General features: G+C 35.9%; 2 protein-coding genes across 4 annotated transcripts; both read left to right on the forward strand.

Annotated features, from left to right (window-relative positions):
- The first annotated feature begins 391 nt into the window (after nt 1-391).
- On the forward strand, nt 392-1,941 carry LOC126713638 (uncharacterized). The gene is made up of 2 exons (XM_050413448.1): nt 392-603; nt 701-1,941. Exons 1-2 carry the CDS (start codon nt 459-461, stop codon nt 1,480-1,482), a joined length of 927 nt encoding a protein of 308 aa, XP_050269405.1. The 5' UTR covers nt 392-458; the 3' UTR covers nt 1,483-1,941.
- Nucleotides 1,942-9,474: 7,533 nt separating this feature from the next.
- On the forward strand, nt 9,475-13,483 carry LOC126713639 (pentatricopeptide repeat-containing protein At1g71210, mitochondrial). Of its 3 annotated transcripts, none has more exons than XM_050413450.1 (2): nt 9,475-12,490; nt 12,892-13,483. In XM_050413450.1, the coding sequence occupies exon 1, from the start codon at nt 9,679-9,681 to the stop codon at nt 12,382-12,384; it is 2,706 nt and encodes a 901-aa protein (XP_050269407.1). In that variant the 5' UTR covers nt 9,475-9,678; the 3' UTR covers nt 12,385-12,490; nt 12,892-13,483. The 3 variants fall into 3 exon arrangements, with proteins under 3 accessions (XP_050269407.1, XP_050269408.1, XP_050269406.1); XM_050413451.1 differs by having other exon boundaries at nt 9,475-12,450; nt 12,846-13,483; XM_050413449.1 differs by having other exon boundaries at nt 9,475-12,450.
- The last annotated feature ends 3,464 nt before the right edge of the window (nt 13,484-16,947 follow it).

Below are 16,947 nucleotides of genomic sequence, written 5' to 3' on the forward strand. Positions count from 1 at the left end.
CCCCCAAAAAAGGAAGGCCCATTTTCTTTTTTAAATTTGGCCTTTATCCGAACTCACTAATGGACACTGATAGACTGCCATGTGTAGTGAGCAGTGAGTAGTGACATGAAATTTCTTCACAAGTTGGTGCTCTAGTCAAAAAGTAATAAGGAACAACAAAATATATAACTGGCTATGAGACTGACACATCATTCAAAAAGGGTATGATTGATCCAATGACCACGAATAAAGGGTTTGATTGATCCATGTGTAATGATTTTCATATGCTTCAATAGTGCCATGTGTAAAGTCATATCCATTGACACCTAAAAAAGAAACATCCGACTTGGATGGATTGGGATTGGTATTGAACAACACCTTGTGGTGCACATTTAGTCACATTCCATGTATATATATTTGTCTCAACTACTCTTATCTTCCATCATCTTAATCTACAATTGATAGAAAGGAGTAAAACCATGGAAGCTTGTTTTCTCACCTCCAGATCCTTCACCAAAACTACAGAACTTGTTCCCTCAATCAAAGCTAGAATTCTCAATCACCCAAAGAGATTTTCTAGGCAATTTAAGTGCAGACTAGTTGGCAGTCCATTTTTAGTATCATGTAAGTGTTTTAATTTCTTTATCACTAACTATCACGTACAAGAATTGATTTTTGATCTCTATATGCATGTAATGTTGATATAAGTTAAATTTAATAGGTTGTTATATGGAATCATCATCCTGGCCCTGGGAAGATGAAAACAAGCCTTATATTAAAGCTGACTGGCGAGGCTTTAGAGCAAAACTTGTAGCTGGAGAAGGAGCAACAAGGTCCCAAGCCCAAGAGCCCCCCTCTCATGTTGTTGATCCAGATATTGCGGTGGATTATCCCCTACCTCTACCCATCACAATTGGTGATAAATGGGCTCACATCATTCATGAGCCAGAGAAGGGTTGCTTACTCGTAGCTACTGAAAAGCTTGATGGTGTTCATATTTTTGAAAAAACAGTTATCCTAGTCTTGTCAATGGGGGCCTTGGGCCCATCTGGGGTCATTCTTAATCGACCATCACTTATGTCCATCAAGGAAACGAGATCAACGGTGCTAGATGTAACAGGGACATTCTCTGGTAGGCCATTGTTCTTTGGTGGGCCCCTGGAAGAAGATGGTTTATTTTTGGTGAGTACCAGTGGCAGTGATGATGGGGTGAGGAGGAGTGGGGTTTTTGAGGAAGTAATGAAGGGTTTGTATTATGGGAGTAAGGAGAGTGTGGGGTGTGCAGCTGAAATGGTGAAGAGGAATGTGGTTGGGGTTGAAGACTTCAGGTTCTTTGATGGGTATTGTGGGTGGGAGAAAGCGCAACTAAAGGATGAAATAAGAGCTGGTTATTGGACAGTTGCGGCTTGTAGTCCAAGTGTAATAGGGTTGGCTAGTAGTGTACCTAGTGTTGGGTTGTGGGAGGAGGTTCTGGGGCTTATGGGCCCAAGAAAAGTTTGGTGAGACTTGCCATTAACAATGCTTCCTTCAGAGTTCAGACCCACCCCAAAATAGGTGGGGTTGTCTTAGAAGTTTGTATTATATTACTACTTATTAGGACTTCACTTCACTGGATGGTTGTTTTTGTTTTTAAAAAAAGGTCTAATAAGCTAAGAAGGGATGCGTGCAATTGAGTAAAAAAGTAGCTTTTAACCTTATTGCATGCTGTATACTATGACAATCTATCGACCACTTGTATGATTTACTATTTCCTCTGTTTTAGAGCATCTCCAAGAGCTTCTATATCCGGGTATATTAGCTAAAATTTGGAGAATTTGTACACTATTCATGCTCCAACAGCTTAGCTATATTCGGAAATTTTTTTTGCTAATGAACAGTAGCTCATCAGATCTGATGAGCTACTGTACATTAGCAATTGAATTTCTTGCATTAAAATATTATACCAACTCCTTATTTTATCAATTCTTTCTCTCTCATCCGGATTTTTTTTTCTCTCATTCTCTCCATTGCTTTTTTTTTTTTTTTCCCTCTCATTCTCTCATTCTCTCCGTTGTTGTTGCTTTTTTTTTTTTTTTTTTTTTTTCTCATAAACCAAATGAAATCAGAAAAAATAAAAGAAAAAAGAGAAAAGAGAGAGACTTGTTCATGAGCAAAAGAACTAATCCAAACACAAAACACAAACCACAAAACAAAATCCAATTCTTAAAATAAATTTGAATTAGAACAAGCAAGTATGAAAAAAAAAAAAAAAACCGATCTGACCCAGCCTGGCGGTGGAGATGCTGGAGTGGCGGTGGAGATGCATGCGGTGGAGGCCAAGCCAATCTCTCCTAGTCTTTCTCCTCTCTCTCTGTCTTTTCTCCGATGAGAAGAACAATTTTTTTTTTTTTTTTTTGAGGAACAGAGGAGCAAATGGGATGTTGCTGGAAGGTTCTGGGGGAGAAAAGGAGAATGAAATGTGTGTGGAGGAGAATGAAATGAAAGAATAAAAAATAATATAAAAAATAAAAAATCCTAATTAAGAAATTTTACTACAATATTTTCACAATAAATTTTAAGTAACAAATTGTTATTAGTTAATATTGACGAGAAAAAAGATAATTTCAGTGGTGAGTTCAAATTAGAATTAGTAACAACTTTTCACATAAATTTTGTTGTGAAAGTATTGCAAAAAATGTTGTAAATATAACACTTTTCATTAAAAAATATAATTGTTGGGAATAAATATAGGAAAAATAAATAATAATAGAGAATGAATAAAGAATAAATGAAGAAATAATATTTAAATGAGAGAGAGAATGGGACAGAGAATCTGTTGGAAGTGTATTTAAAAAAGTGGGTATGTAAAAACTAAATGTCATTGTTCATTCTCCAAACAGTACAAAAATTTGCTGAAGCTGTTGAAGATGCTCTTAGATGCCAATACTTCTGTTTCTTGTACTCAACCATGTAACTTTCAATTGGCTGCTCCCTAGTCCATACCACTAGCTCATAAGTCATTACTAAAAAGAAATCATTAATCATTCAATGTCAAAAGATACATTACCTCCTCCACCACCATTAGGTTTGCTCAATCTACATTAGACATAGTCCAAGTTCAAAGTCAACCTACTCCGTATATTGTAGGGAAAGTAAGAATGAGAATGAAATATAACCAAAGGATCTCAGCAAATTTTTTTTAAAAAAAGTATATATATATATATATAACCAAAGGACAATCGAAAAGATTTTAGCAAATAAAGGTCTAAAAAAACGAGAAGGCTACTCAATTTTTTTGCAGCAATTAATCAAAGGTCAAATCTATTTTTTCAATCTGTTCTTCCTCTAGTAAACATAAGCTACTTATGCATGAACATCTGATTCTCACAAAAAAAAAAAAAAAAAAAAGCATAAACATCTATTTTTAAGAGTAACCTTTATTATCAGATGCTGTGTCATTATTTTCTTTCCATCATTTAAAAAAAAAAATATATATATAAATATTAATGTATGCAATAATATATTATGTCTTTGCAGATATTCAAACCTAATTGTAATTTATCAATTATAATAGAACCATCGCTTATCACTACCATGACTTTACACATTCTTGAACCTAAATGTAACTTATAATAAAAAAAATACATGTAATACAAACAGCTTGAGTGAAGACACTATTTATTTATTATTAGTTTATACTCACCCGAACAAAATCATATTTTATTATTGTATTCATATCTGTATATTAACGTAGTATTCAAGTTTAGGTTGAAGGATCCAGTCTCGCTCTAACTTAGAGAATCATATGTCATTTATATCAACTTCAAGAGATAAAGATAATAAAAACATTGACGAAAGTTTTTTTTTTTTTGCCTTATCTTTTTCTTGTAAAAAATATTACATGCAAGTAGTTTTTCTAATATGCTTTTTTGTGTTGTATCAACTTTCTCTACATGGGACCAAATTCAACTTGAATGAAACCTTTAACAAGCACATAGAATCACAGATTTATGCATAATAATTTAGTTAAAAATATTAATATGATAACAAATATTATTGATCTTACTTCAACAACAAATCACTTTCATCACATTGGAATAAATTACTTATCACAGGTTGTGGTTTTACATTACTTTATTATTATAATTATTATTAATTTTTGAGTTATGTTTACTAATTATAGTTCGGCATTCAGTTCACTTCAGTCCATTCGGATTATTTCAGTTCATTTTGGTCCCTTCAATCCATTCAATACACTTCGGTCTATTTCGGTCCATTTTGGTTAACTTTGATCCATTCGGTCTCCTTCAATCTATTTTGGTGCACTTACTTCTTCTTCTTCTTTTTTTTTTTTAGAATCATGGTGCACTTACTTAAGAATGAGAAAAGACATGTTTGGATTAAGAGTATTATCAATTATTAATAATATCAATTGTAATTATATGATAATATTTTATTATCATGATAATCTCCTTAAAAGAATGAAAATTTTGAAACTAAAAACTTTTAGTTGTACTAAAAGAAATTAGGAAAATATAATGCATAATAACAATAGTTAGAAAAATATGGAACACTTCAAAATATATATATATATATATATATCAATCAAAAACATAAAAATTTGTAAAAATAGAGAGATAGAAATTACTGTTAGAAATTTGTTTAATTTTTAAAGAGATCGAATTATATATTATTTCAAATCTCAAAATAATAATATATTCCCATATCGCTTGGGTTTGCAACTAGTTACTTATAATCATAGTGTCTTTCCTGTTTAGGGTACCGAAATTAATTAGTATGGTGATGATTTGTGAAGAATGACTGAGGCGTGACTACTATCTTCTAATATGACCCCATAAAAAATAATGAAGGATATGCATTGGCCAATATTCTTTAGCAGCTTTATTTGTTGCCCTTCTTCCATATTTTCTTGTCAATTATCATTTTAATTTTTGACAGCACTGAGACAGACCAAACCAAGTTGATCCCAATTTAGGAATGCTTTTCCAATTATTTTATAAAGATTCTTCAGTCATTCAGCTCTAGAATCTAGACCAATCGTATGTTTCATAAACTGTCGTAAATTACTGCAATTGCCATATGTTGATTATATAATAAGTGGTCTTCGCAGTTCGCATGGAAGTTGAAAACAATTAAACCCTTTTTTTTCCTTTAAAAAAAAATTAAACCTTTTTTTTTTTCCTCAAAAGAAAATTTAAACCTTTTTTTTTTTTTTTTTTTAGTCTTAAAATGAGCCTCATGTTTATGAATTTATTTATAAACTTTTTTCAATTATTCATAAACTTATTTATTTAGTACAAAAATTTTCATTTATCATAATTCGGGACTGATGCATTTTTTAATCACTAAAATTCCTAGGTGTAATGAGATGTAACACAAAATATAAATATATTTGAAAATGCATAAATCTCATCACATTCTTAAGTATATTTGTAACTAAAAATACATCAACCTCGAATTATGATAAATGAAAAGTTTGGTACTTAGATTATAATTATAAAAAAAAGGTGAAAAACACATTTTGGTCCCTACATTTTCAGCCGATTTCCGCTTTAGTCCTTAAGTTTTTTTTTTTACCGCTTTTAGTCCCTCTCCTGAAAAACGCTTCCATTTTAGTCCCTGTCGTTACATCAGAAACGGATATTGCAGACGTGGCAAACGGCAAAGTTAAATAATAATAAACTAATGTTCACTTGGCCTAAATTAATAATAAAAAAAAATTTTAATGCCACATCAGCATCTAAATTAAAAAAATTAATTTATTAATTTTAACAAAATAAAAAAAATTAAAAACAGAATTAAAAACTAAAAATCTTATGAATTGAGATCTAAGTGTGCTTTGAACAAGAACAACAAGAACACAAACCCAGATCCAAGAACACAAACGCAGAAATTATTTAAAAAAAAAAAAAAAAAAAAAAAACTAATCAAAGCTAGAAATTCCAATCTCAAAGCCAACCCACAACCACCAAAATAAAATCCACAACAACCCAGGCCAAGAAAATCAACCCACAGCCACCACCTGGGTCTCGCCTTTCACCACGCTCAAGAACGTCAACTGAGACTTGGACTCCTTGTTGTACTCCTCCACCGCGAACTCTCCGATCTCCGTCACATGCGGCTCTGTTACGTTCTTTATCAGTTGCCACCCACCCACGAGAACCCCACCACCACCGCCATTTTTGCCTCCCACGACTGTGGCAGCGTAAATCGGAAGGATGAGAAGGGTAAGGAAGTAAAAGCACTGGATCTCGATCTTCATTGTAACTGTCGGTTTGGGTTGAGAAGAGAAGGGTTGATTGGTGGTTGGTATTTATAGGGAATAACGGCTACTGTAGGATGGAGATTTGGCGTGAGGAGATGGAGTTTGGGGGTTGATTTTCTTGGCCTGGGTTGTTGTGGGTTTTATTTTGGTGGTTGTGGGTTGGCTTTGAGATCGGAATTTCTAGCTTTGGTTAGTTTTTTTTTTTTAAAATAATTTCTGGGTTTGTGTTCTTAGATCTGGGTTTGTGTTCTTGTTGTTCTTGTTCAAGGTACACTTAGATCTCAATTCATAAGATTTTTAGTTTTTAATTCTGTTTTTAATTTTTTTTATTTAGTTAAAATTAATAAATTAATTTTTTTAATTTAGATGCTAATGTGGGATTAAAAAATATTTTTTATTATTAATTTAGGCCAAGTGGACATTAGTTTATTATTATTTAACTTTGCCGTTTGCCACGTCTGCAATATCCGTTTCTGATGTAACGGCAGGGACTAAAATGGAAGCGTTTTTCAGGAGATGGACTAAAAGCGGTAAAAAAAAAACTTAGGGACTAAAACGAAAATCGGCTGAAAATGTAGGGACCAAAATGTGTTTTTCGCCAAAAAAAAAAGAGGAGAGCCTCTAAATACGTGTAGCGCATGTGCGAAGAGGCTAGTAATTCATATGAGTTAGTATTTACAAAAAGTGAAACCAAAAGGGTTTTTTCTCTTCACAATAGTATAGGAAAAAGATAAAAGATAGATAATAGGAAACATAGTTATATTACAATAACTTACACATCATCATTTTTTTTTATTCCGTCCACAAATATTAATTGGGTTCCAAACATCAAGATTAGTGGCCATGTTCTTGTGTACAATTAATTCCACAGTTTTGAAGCTTTGTTACATCTCTATTTCACAAATTCATACAAAGTAATAAGGTGCGATAAGGAAGCCATGATAAGGATTTTAAGCATTATAAAAAGCTTCAGGCCTTTGACTTTGATATTTTTAGTTGATTAATCCTTGTTCATTAGTACAATACAATAAAATGCATGAATATAAGGAAAAATAAGATGAAAACTATTGTTTCATTACTTTCTAGTCTATAGCCTAAAGTTGCAAGTTGTAGCTTAAAATCTAAAGAAGTACAAATAATTTGATTATTACATGCAAGTTGATCTTCATCTGCCTTGTTCATTGTTTCATTACAGCTTCGCACGTGATCAAAGGCTTTTCATTTTTATTTTTATCTTGTTTTCAACATTACTACATATATATAACAACAACAACAACAACAACCACCCATCAAGGGGAAAAAAAAAACAATTAAAAAAAGAAGAAGATGTCTTTTCTAATTGGAAAACCCAAGTCTTTCTTCTTAATCTATCCGATCAACCTACAAATAAGTCAAAAATTGGATCACTTTAGTAAAATTTACTCCTGATTATTATAAATTTCGTTTCATTTTCCATGACTCTCAACAACTCAGAACAGCATAAACTCAAATAAAATTCTAAAGATTTTTCTTTTTTGCGTATTATAATCCAATTAGAAAAATAAATGAAGATATTAGAAATTAGAAACAAATTGTTGCGAAAGGGATCAATCACATGTTGTTTCATTGGAGAAAAGCCTCTTAATTTATACGCGAATGAGTAAAACTTAATTCAGAACCTTAAGTGCAATTCATTAGCTAGGTTTCAAATTGAATACCAAATGCTACATAGGTTTGTGAACTCTATTGAGTGTGTAATATAAGATTATGGCAAGTATCTCCACCAATCTATTGAGTCTCTGGATCTAATTGATGTAGCTTATTTAAGAAATGACATTAGATTTAGAAGGGAAATATCTCAATCATATAAATTTTTTTTAAAGGTTCATTTAATGAATATAGTATTATAGTATAGGGAAAATTATTAGGTACTTCTGAAGTATCAAAAATGCGTATTCCCTCATCTCACATGAATGGTAGATCCCACCATGAATTTAATTAGTGGGACCCACCATTCATGTGAGAGGAGAGAGTACGCATTTATGGTACTTCGGGTGTACACAATAATTTCCCTATAATATAGATAATCGTTTAATAGTCGAGACTCTTGGACTTGTTTACTAAGAGTCTCTTTAGGTTAGTTGTTTTTAAAGGTGCGTTTTTGAAAAATAAAAATTTTAAAATATGTGTCTTTTAAAACTCAATTTTGGAAATCACAGTTACGTATTTGGTAAAATTGGTGAAAAGGTGTTGTTTTTGTACCTTCATCATTTGAACAATTATAGTCTAAAATTGATATTTTTCTTGCAAATTATCATAAAGCCCTTATTGTACTCATTTTCTTTGAGAACCATAATAATAATAATAATAATAATAAAAAAGAATTAAAAATGATATATTCATCACTACTCTAGTCAAAATATAAAATAAAAAGAACACAGTACTTTCCCTTTCCAAATTAATATCAATCACAAATAACAAAATTGAAAAATAAAAGCAGAGCGATATTCAACAACCTCCATGGTTACAATAAGGATGCGGTTGAGGTGAGCTAATTCTTCTTAAGAGTAAAGTCACTTTCTATCCTGACAAGTTAAATCTCATGCTAGATGGTGCATGACTCGAATCCAATCACTAAGGGCCCGTTTAGATTGAAGGGAGAGGGAGGAGGAGTAGAGTAGAGTTGGTTGAAAATAGACTAAGTTTGAGCAAACTCTACTCTACTTCCCCTCAATCTAAACAAATCATAATGCAAGGCAAACAAGGTACTTGACTACTAGACTCTCATTGGGGTTATTTTTAACTCCCTTGAGGTTTGAGGAAGCGACACTCCAACCCAAACTTGAAGGGAAAAAACACTTTCCCCTCTTGACATTCAATGAACCAAATTTTGTTAAATTAATACTATTAAAAATGTTGTGTGCTAAACTGCCTTTTGTTTTAAAAAATTATCCTCCATTTCATTATTAAAATTCATTGTTTTAAAATTATAATTAAAGTATATTTAAAAAAAAATATTTAGTATGAGTTTTGCTTATTATTATTTTTTATTTTTTCAACGAGTTATGAAGAGATTTTCCGTTTTGATACTTGATAAATTTTGTATTTTTATTCTAAATTTATTAGTTATTTTTAATTAACCATGATTAAACTTCTATAAAGAAATTCTTATAAAAATTTAAAATATTTCATTCCTAATATAACCAAGCGTTAATTTCTTCAAACTTAAAGGATAGTGTTTTTTTTTTTTTTTTCATTCAAATTTGGGTTGGAGTCTGGTTCCATCAGATGTGTAATTCTTAAAAAAAGAAGCAGCAGCAGAATGGTGCTTAGCAGTATCGAATCAATAATCCCTGAGGAGTGAGGAGGTGAGTCGTTGTTGGTCTCTGAGCAAGTCAGCAGCACGCACACGGTGGTGGTGGTGGTGGTGGTTGTGGGTGCCAAAAAGAATCAGAATGCTTACAACAGTAGCCAAATCCAGCAGCAACAGGAGGAGTAAGAATTCTCCAATTCTCATCCTAATCCACTACTATCACTACTCTTCTTCTTCTTCTTCTTCTTCTTTTATTTCATCATCATCATCAACCAATAACAACAACAACAACAACAAGATCCCATTCCTGGCTTCTCCTTGGACAGCCCCAACCCCAACCCGTGATTCGGATATTCTAGTCTCCTCGTTCAAGGACTGGTTCAATCGCCGCAACAACTCTCTCCTTGACCAAATCTTCCTCATCTTAAACACCCAACAACCCCACAATGACAGCGACGACTTAGCCTCTCGTCGCTCCGCCGACCTCGCTCTCTCCCAACTCAACCTCCGGCTCTCCGAATCCTTCGTCTTAGATGTTCTTAACTACGGAAAAGGCAGAGGCAATGACGTACTCTCCGCCCTCAAATTCTTCGACTGGGCCGGCCGCCAACCCGGTTTCCACCACACTCGGGCCACCTTCCACGCCATTTTCAAGATCCTCTCCAAAGCCCAACTCATGTCTCTCTTGTTAGACTTTCTAGATGACTACATGAAGCAGCGCTACTTGCATAAGGTTCGTTTCTATGACACTCTCGTCATGGGATACGCTGTTGCTGGTAAGCCTCAAGTTGCACTCCAAATGTTTGGTAGAATGCGCTTTCAAGGTCTTGACTTGGATCCCTTTGCTTATCATGTCTTGTTGAATTCTTTGGTCGATGAGAGCAGTTTTGATGCCTTTCACGTCATTTTAAACCAGATTCGATTGCGGGGTTTTCAGACTGACTTTACAAATGCCATTGTTGTTAGGAGTTTTTGTAAGCAGAAGTTGTTCCATGACGCTGAGCTTTACTTGCGAGGCTTGTTGACCCAAGGGAGGCAATTGCACGGCCATGTTGTCACTGTGCTTGTTGATGCTCTTTGTAAGACTAATCAATTCCAGAAAGCTGGGAAGTTGGTGCAGGAGTTTCGGGACTCTGGCTTGGTGCCAATGGAGGATGCTTATGGGGTTTGGATTAGGGATCTTGTTCAGGCCGGGCAGTTGGATGGGGCTCTGGATTTCTTGCGCACTAAGAAGTCATTGGAAGGGTATGTTCCCGATGTGTTTCGATACAATGTTTTGATATGTAGTCTTTTGAGGGAGAATCGACTTGAGGAGTTGTGTGATTTGTTAATGGAGATGAAGGAGGGTCAGATATCCCCTGATATGGTCACCATTAATGCTGCATTGTGCTTTTTTTGTAAAGCCGGGATGGTGGATGTTGCACTTGAGTTGTACAATTTGAGGTCTGAATTCGGGCTCTCTCCTAATAGCATGGCCTATAACTATTTAATCAATACTCTCTGTGGTGATGGAAGCGTCGATGAAGCTTATCGTGTGTTGAAGAATTCTATTGAACAAGGTTATTTCCCCCGTGGAAGAACATTTTCTATACTTGCAGATGCTTTGTGCAGAGAGGGAAAGCTTGATAAGATGAAGGAGTTGGTCATTGTTGCCTTGGAGAGGAATTTTATGCCATCTACTTTCTCGTATGACAAGTTTATATCTGCTCTGTGTAGGGCTAGGAGGGTAGAGGATGGGTATTTGATACATGGAGAACTTGACAGAATAAATAAAGTTACTAAAAAAACTACTTACTTTAACTTGATACATGGTTTCAACAAGTCGAACAGGGGAGATATTGCAGCCAGACTTCTTATCGAGATGCAAGCAAAGGGTCACACCCCAAATCGTGCCTTGTACAGAGCTGTTATTTGTTGTTTATGTGATATGGAATACCCAGAAAACCAATTTTTCAAATTGTTGGAGATGCAGTTATCTCGTCATGAACCCAATTTTCAGATTTACAACTTCTTCATTGATGGAGCTGGGCATGCCAAAAAACCTGACCTGGCTAGAGAAGTATTTGAGATGATGCGGAGAAGTGGGATTGAGCCCACTCTGAGTTCTGACATTCTTATGTTGCAGAGTTATTTAAAGAACGAAAGAATTTCCGATGCTTTGAATTTCTTTAGTGATATACGCCAGAGAAGAAAGATTAAGAGTAAACTATATAATACCATTATTGTTGGCCTCTGCAAAGTCAACAAGGTTGATATTGCATTGGAGTTTTTGAGAGAATGCAGGAATAATGGAGTGGTTCCAGGTACTGATTGTTACGAGGTTCTCATACAGATGCTGTGCTCAAACAAAAGATATGATATGGCGATAAATCTTATTAATGACTTGGAGAAAACAGGGCGTCATGTAACATCCTTTATCGGTAACATACTTTTGCTGCATTCTTTGAAGACTCAAGAGCTATATGACACTTGGGTTGATTTGAAAGAGGTGCAGAATGATAAATCTTCTGATAGTTCATTGCTTGGCCTGCTCATTGGCGCATTTTCTGGTCGTGTTAGAGTGACTCAATGTGTCAAGGACTTGGAAGAAGCGATTGAAAAGTGCTTCCCACTTAACATCTATACATATAATATGTTGTTGAGAAGACTCAGCATGAGCGAGATGGATCTTGCTTGTGAGTTGTTCAATCGGATGTGTCAAAGAGGGTATGAACCTAATCGATGGACTTATGACATCCTAGTACATGGATTTTTTAAACATGGGAGGAAAGTTGAGGCTAGGAGATGGGCAGAAGTGATGTTCCAGAAAGGGTTTGATCTGACCGAGCGTACCCAACTACTCATCTAATGGAATCAGTGGTCTAGTTTCCCACAGCTACCTGATTTAAACATCAACAAAGTTTATACAATTTTGGTGAGAAATAAAACATTTCATGCCTTATTTTGATGCAATGGTATGTTAGCTTTAAATATATGTGTATTTATTTCATCAGCTATTATTGCAGTGAAAGAATAGGATTTATTTTTTGTTTTTATTTTTCATATGGAGGCACTGGGTAAAGATATATGCTTTATACCATTACCTCTCATTACATTAATTGGACAAGGAAGTTCTCTATGTGATGCAGTATGCTTTGATCAGTAGAGATTACCAAAAATTTGTGGGGTTTGGCATTTGGTTTGTTAACAGCCTGTTCTGGGGATTTACAAAATTGGAATGTCTCAGTTAAGTAGGCTAAATAGCTAGCTGAATATACATTTGGTAGTCAAACAAATTCATTGAGAAATTGAATAAATTATTGGTTTCAGTTGTTTTCAAGTATTGAAATTTAGCTTGCTGCTGGATGAATTCCAGTCAGTTTGTCAGAGGCAGAATAGTGCAGAAAACCAAGCTACAGTGCACTGGCAACCACCACAGGGGGATTTTTAAAACTGAATGTTGATTGGCGCAATTTTTAAGAAGTTGAGAGCTGTGGGAGTGGCTACCATTATCTGGAATTCAATTGGTCTACCAATGGCAGTGCTATGTGAAAAAATTAGGCGAGTTAAAGATCCTCTTGAAGCTGAACTGGTCAGGGCTTGCATTTTGCTCATGAAGTTGGGTTTCGAAGGCCTATTCTAGAAGGTGGTTTGGCTACAGCCATCTAGTCCATGATCCATATGGATATGGATCAAGCATTGTTAGGAAACATCATTGAGTTGGCAATATCATTACCTAACAGCTTTGAGCACTTTGAAGTTTCTGTTGTACAAAGAGAAGCTAACATAGTAGCTCATAGAGTGGCTAGGCATTCCCAATATGTGACGGATTTGATAGTGTGGATGGAAGAAGCTCCATTTTTTGTCCAACAACAACTTATCCTTGATGTAACGGTTTAATATTATTTGCAATAAAATATATGTTTTCCCTTCATAAAAAGAAAGAGGAAAGGTAAGTTATTTATTCATTATCTTGAATTACCAATTTCGTTTGGGATATGATATAATGAAAATGATTGTTTCTTAACTTTTGCTTAAAAAAGCACGGCAATCAATCACTCCAGTAATTGTAAGTGATTGCCATCATGTGGCTAAGATCAACGATGGTGATAATAATGGTGATGATGAAGAAAGGAATCATCTTATTGTAGTTTCTCTTAATAAGTTTGCCTCTGTTGCATTAATAATAATAAAAAGGATCATGTGCATTGCATGGGGTATACGCTAGTTTTAGTAGTATCGGACCCTTGAGTTCTTTCAATAGGAGGGTGAGAAAATTGATGTAGGTCCTGCCAATTGGCAGAAAGCTTGTTTTGTGCCAACAAAGTCAGATGCCCTTGTGATTGGATTTAGAAATGGTTAAACAAGTGTTGTGATGGTCAAGTTGATTGGAGAGGCAAGTATTAGGGGGGGGGGGGGGGGGGGGGGTGGTGGTGGGGGTGGTTCCCCCAACTCCTAGAGAGCAGCTGGTGGACAGGTGTTGAGGGGAAAATTTTGACGTTTCCAAATAGAATATGAGGTAGTCAAGCCGAAACTCGACGATGGGCTCTTGAAATAAAGCCCAAAGGCTTTCGGTGTCGTGTAAGCCTGCCCAAGCAAGAGATAGAGGCTGCACCCTGACAAGAAAACAACAATAAAGCTCAATAAATACGTTACTGTTGTTAGTTTGTTATATTATTAGTCCTTTTATAGTATTATAGTTCAAATTAGTCCTCCAGCGGTATGGTATTATCTCTAACAGTAGGGTAATTTATATTATATTATTAAATAAATTTAATAAAGTATAAACTTCAGGAAATTCTTGTGTATTTTGTTCAATAGGGTCCACAGTACTCTCAGCCATCATTACATTAATATGAAGAAAAAATTCCAAAAAAGTCTCGAATACATTATAGCCTCCCATAGTAAAACAATAAGTAAATATTAGTGGTCGTGTAGTGATGAAAAATGAGTTATTTGGCATGGTATGAAGGAAGAGAGGGAATCCTAGTTCAGTGCAGCATGTGGTTACCAAGATCCTTAAGTGAAATGTGGGTGGTATGTTAGGAGAAGGTTTTTTGTTGGGTGAGTGTGCGAGCCTATGAGAAGTTGGTTAAGAGGAAGCTTGGCCGAGTTTCATGGAGGGAATTTAGGCTGGTTATGGTCAGTTATGGGATGTTTATGGAGGACGAAGGTGTAAGCAAGGTGGGGAATGTTGGTATTATAGTGACTATAGGCTGAGCAAGGTTGTGAGTGAGCTTAAGAGAGCTTGGGGAAGCTTAAAGAAAGCTTAAGAGGGATTGAATTTCTGCAGAATGTAGTCAATGACAGAAATTTTTAGAGAGGCCTCTTCCCCCCCTTAGGGGTTGGAGTGGTTTGCCTTTTATAGAGAGGATTAGAGCAAGCATTAATTAGCTAAAATCCAAAAAACGTAGCTCTGATTCAGGGAAGCAGGACAGTTGAATTAATAACCTGGATTTGGCCTAAAAATGGAAGATTTGCTTTTGGAGCTATTTTGCTTCTTTGGGCAATGTCACAAATGGGTAGTATTTGGGGTAATCTTGCATTAAATGCTAAGCTTGATGAGATTGTGTTCAGCCAATGGGATTAAGGCAAGTATTAAGGAAGAATCCTAGTGCTGCAACTGAGATTTGGACCCTAGGAAGTAGGATTCAACACCCCAAGCCAGGTGTCAAAGTTTAAGTTTATTTCAGAGGGTTCTGCTGAAGATCCCTTTATGCCCTCCAAACCACATGTTCCCAAATTTTCCCCTTTAAAATTCATGGGCTTGGTTCATGAACCAATTACATACATTTTTAGTAATAAAATAAACTATTTGGTTGATGATTTCATGAGCTTGGAGGTCTTGGTTATGGCTTACTTGAGTTGTGACCAAAACTTGGGGAAGAAGGGTATTTATTGCTCATTAGCCTTTAGGTGTTAGCCTTCTAGTACTGTTCACGTCAGATTTGGAAGTGGGATAGGTGGCCAGTTCCTAATTTGGTTTGGGAGCTTGGTTGCTTCTTGAGGTAACCTCCAACGAAAGGTAAAACTGAATGGAGTTCTCTAGTGGGGTCAGTTTGCACACATGGACTGTTTTGGCTGAGATTTCATGTTGGGCTTGGCCATAAAGACTGAGTATTCTGGTAGGCCTCTGACTTGGTGGTTCTCTCCACTTGGGCCTATCCTTTTGCTTTCTCATTGTGAGCCCTACAAAATGGACAAAGCTACCATATATTGCCATGAATTTTTTATTCCACATGGGCTTTAGTTGTTAGTAGAAATAAAACGAATCCATGAGCTTTAATAAATATTTATGATAGGTTTTGGTATTAATTTCCATGGGCTTTAAATAACAACTTGTATAGTTTCTCATAATTTTTGTTATGGATTAAATGATATTTTCTTTAGGGCATTTTAAATAGTGACCTCCAATATTTTCTTGAGAATAATATTTACCATGCGTTTTAAATAAGGCAATATCCACTATAATGGAATAATGTGATATTCTCATGAGTTTTTCTATAGATAATCATAATGGGCATTGTAAGGACACGATTCGTAACGACCCGCAACGGTGTTGGGTTCGCACGTAAAAAGGCCCAAACAATATCATTTGTAGAGCGTGGGTTTGAAAGGCTGGGCCTTGGTCACCAGACAGTGGGTTTTTCGTGGTGTTCATACATGGTTAAGTCGTCTTCGCCCTAGGAGTCTTTCTCCTGAAGGCGGGCTAGGAGGCTCTGGTTTTTGGCCATTTTTCCCAGCCTCCTCTTGGTGCACTAACTTTTACATTATATAGTCCTTCTTGGTTGATCTTATCCCTCCATTTGTTAATCAGGCAGGTGCTTACTTCTGTACCTGTCCCATCAGCTGTCCCCTCTTACTTTCTGTTAGTTGCGAGGATCGAAGTTACACCGTCTAAGCGTCTTTTCTCATTAACATGATCAGGACGCTGGCCGGCGCATTTAATGCGGAGGGGACGTATTTTCCTTGAACCTATTTTGCACCGTACCTCCACGTGGGCCCTATTCCACTCACATCCCCTTCAGGGGACTATTTGGGGATATCCTTCACTAAGACGTTGCTCTTCTTATCGAAGTCTTGGAGTGCCGAGGATAGGGTCGTTCTCAGTTGTTCCCCTTAACCCCTCGGCCTTTGATCACTCGTCCTCGGCACACTACCTCCTCGGCACAGGTCCTGAGCTCGGGTAGAGCGTGGGCCGGATCATAAGCTCCCCGGCCCTACAATAGCCCCTCAAAATCCTGCTATCCGACTCCTCGGACGGATAGGAGGGTTTTGATGACATCATACATCTGCCAATGCCTGTCCATCCTTGTCACCTATCGGTTCCCGAGACTTTTTATCTGCCCGAGACACGTTCCTAAAGCCCTTAGAAGGCGAAATGTGGCCTCATTAAATACGGGCGGCTTTGTGTTTCCCACGTTCTACGGCA

This window comes from Quercus robur, chromosome 2, assembly GCF_932294415.1.
Source record: "Quercus robur chromosome 2, dhQueRobu3.1, whole genome shotgun sequence".
Classification (NCBI taxonomy): Eukaryota; Viridiplantae; Streptophyta; class Magnoliopsida; order Fagales; family Fagaceae; genus Quercus; species Quercus robur.

What these genes read in the sequence shown, in the direction of transcription:
- LOC126713638 (XM_050413448.1), top strand. Translation starts at nt 459, where the DNA reads ATGGAAGCTTGTTTTCTCACCTCCAGATCCTTCACCAAAACTACAGAA. An exon ending in CAGTCCATTTTTAGTATCAT is followed by an intron (nt 604 to 700) that starts GTAAGTGTTTTA and finishes TAAATTTAATAG; the next exon opens with GTTGTTATATGGAATCATCA.
- LOC126713639 (XM_050413450.1), top strand. Translation starts at nt 9,679, where the DNA reads ATGCTTACAACAGTAGCCAAATCCAGCAGCAACAGGAGGAGTAAGAAT.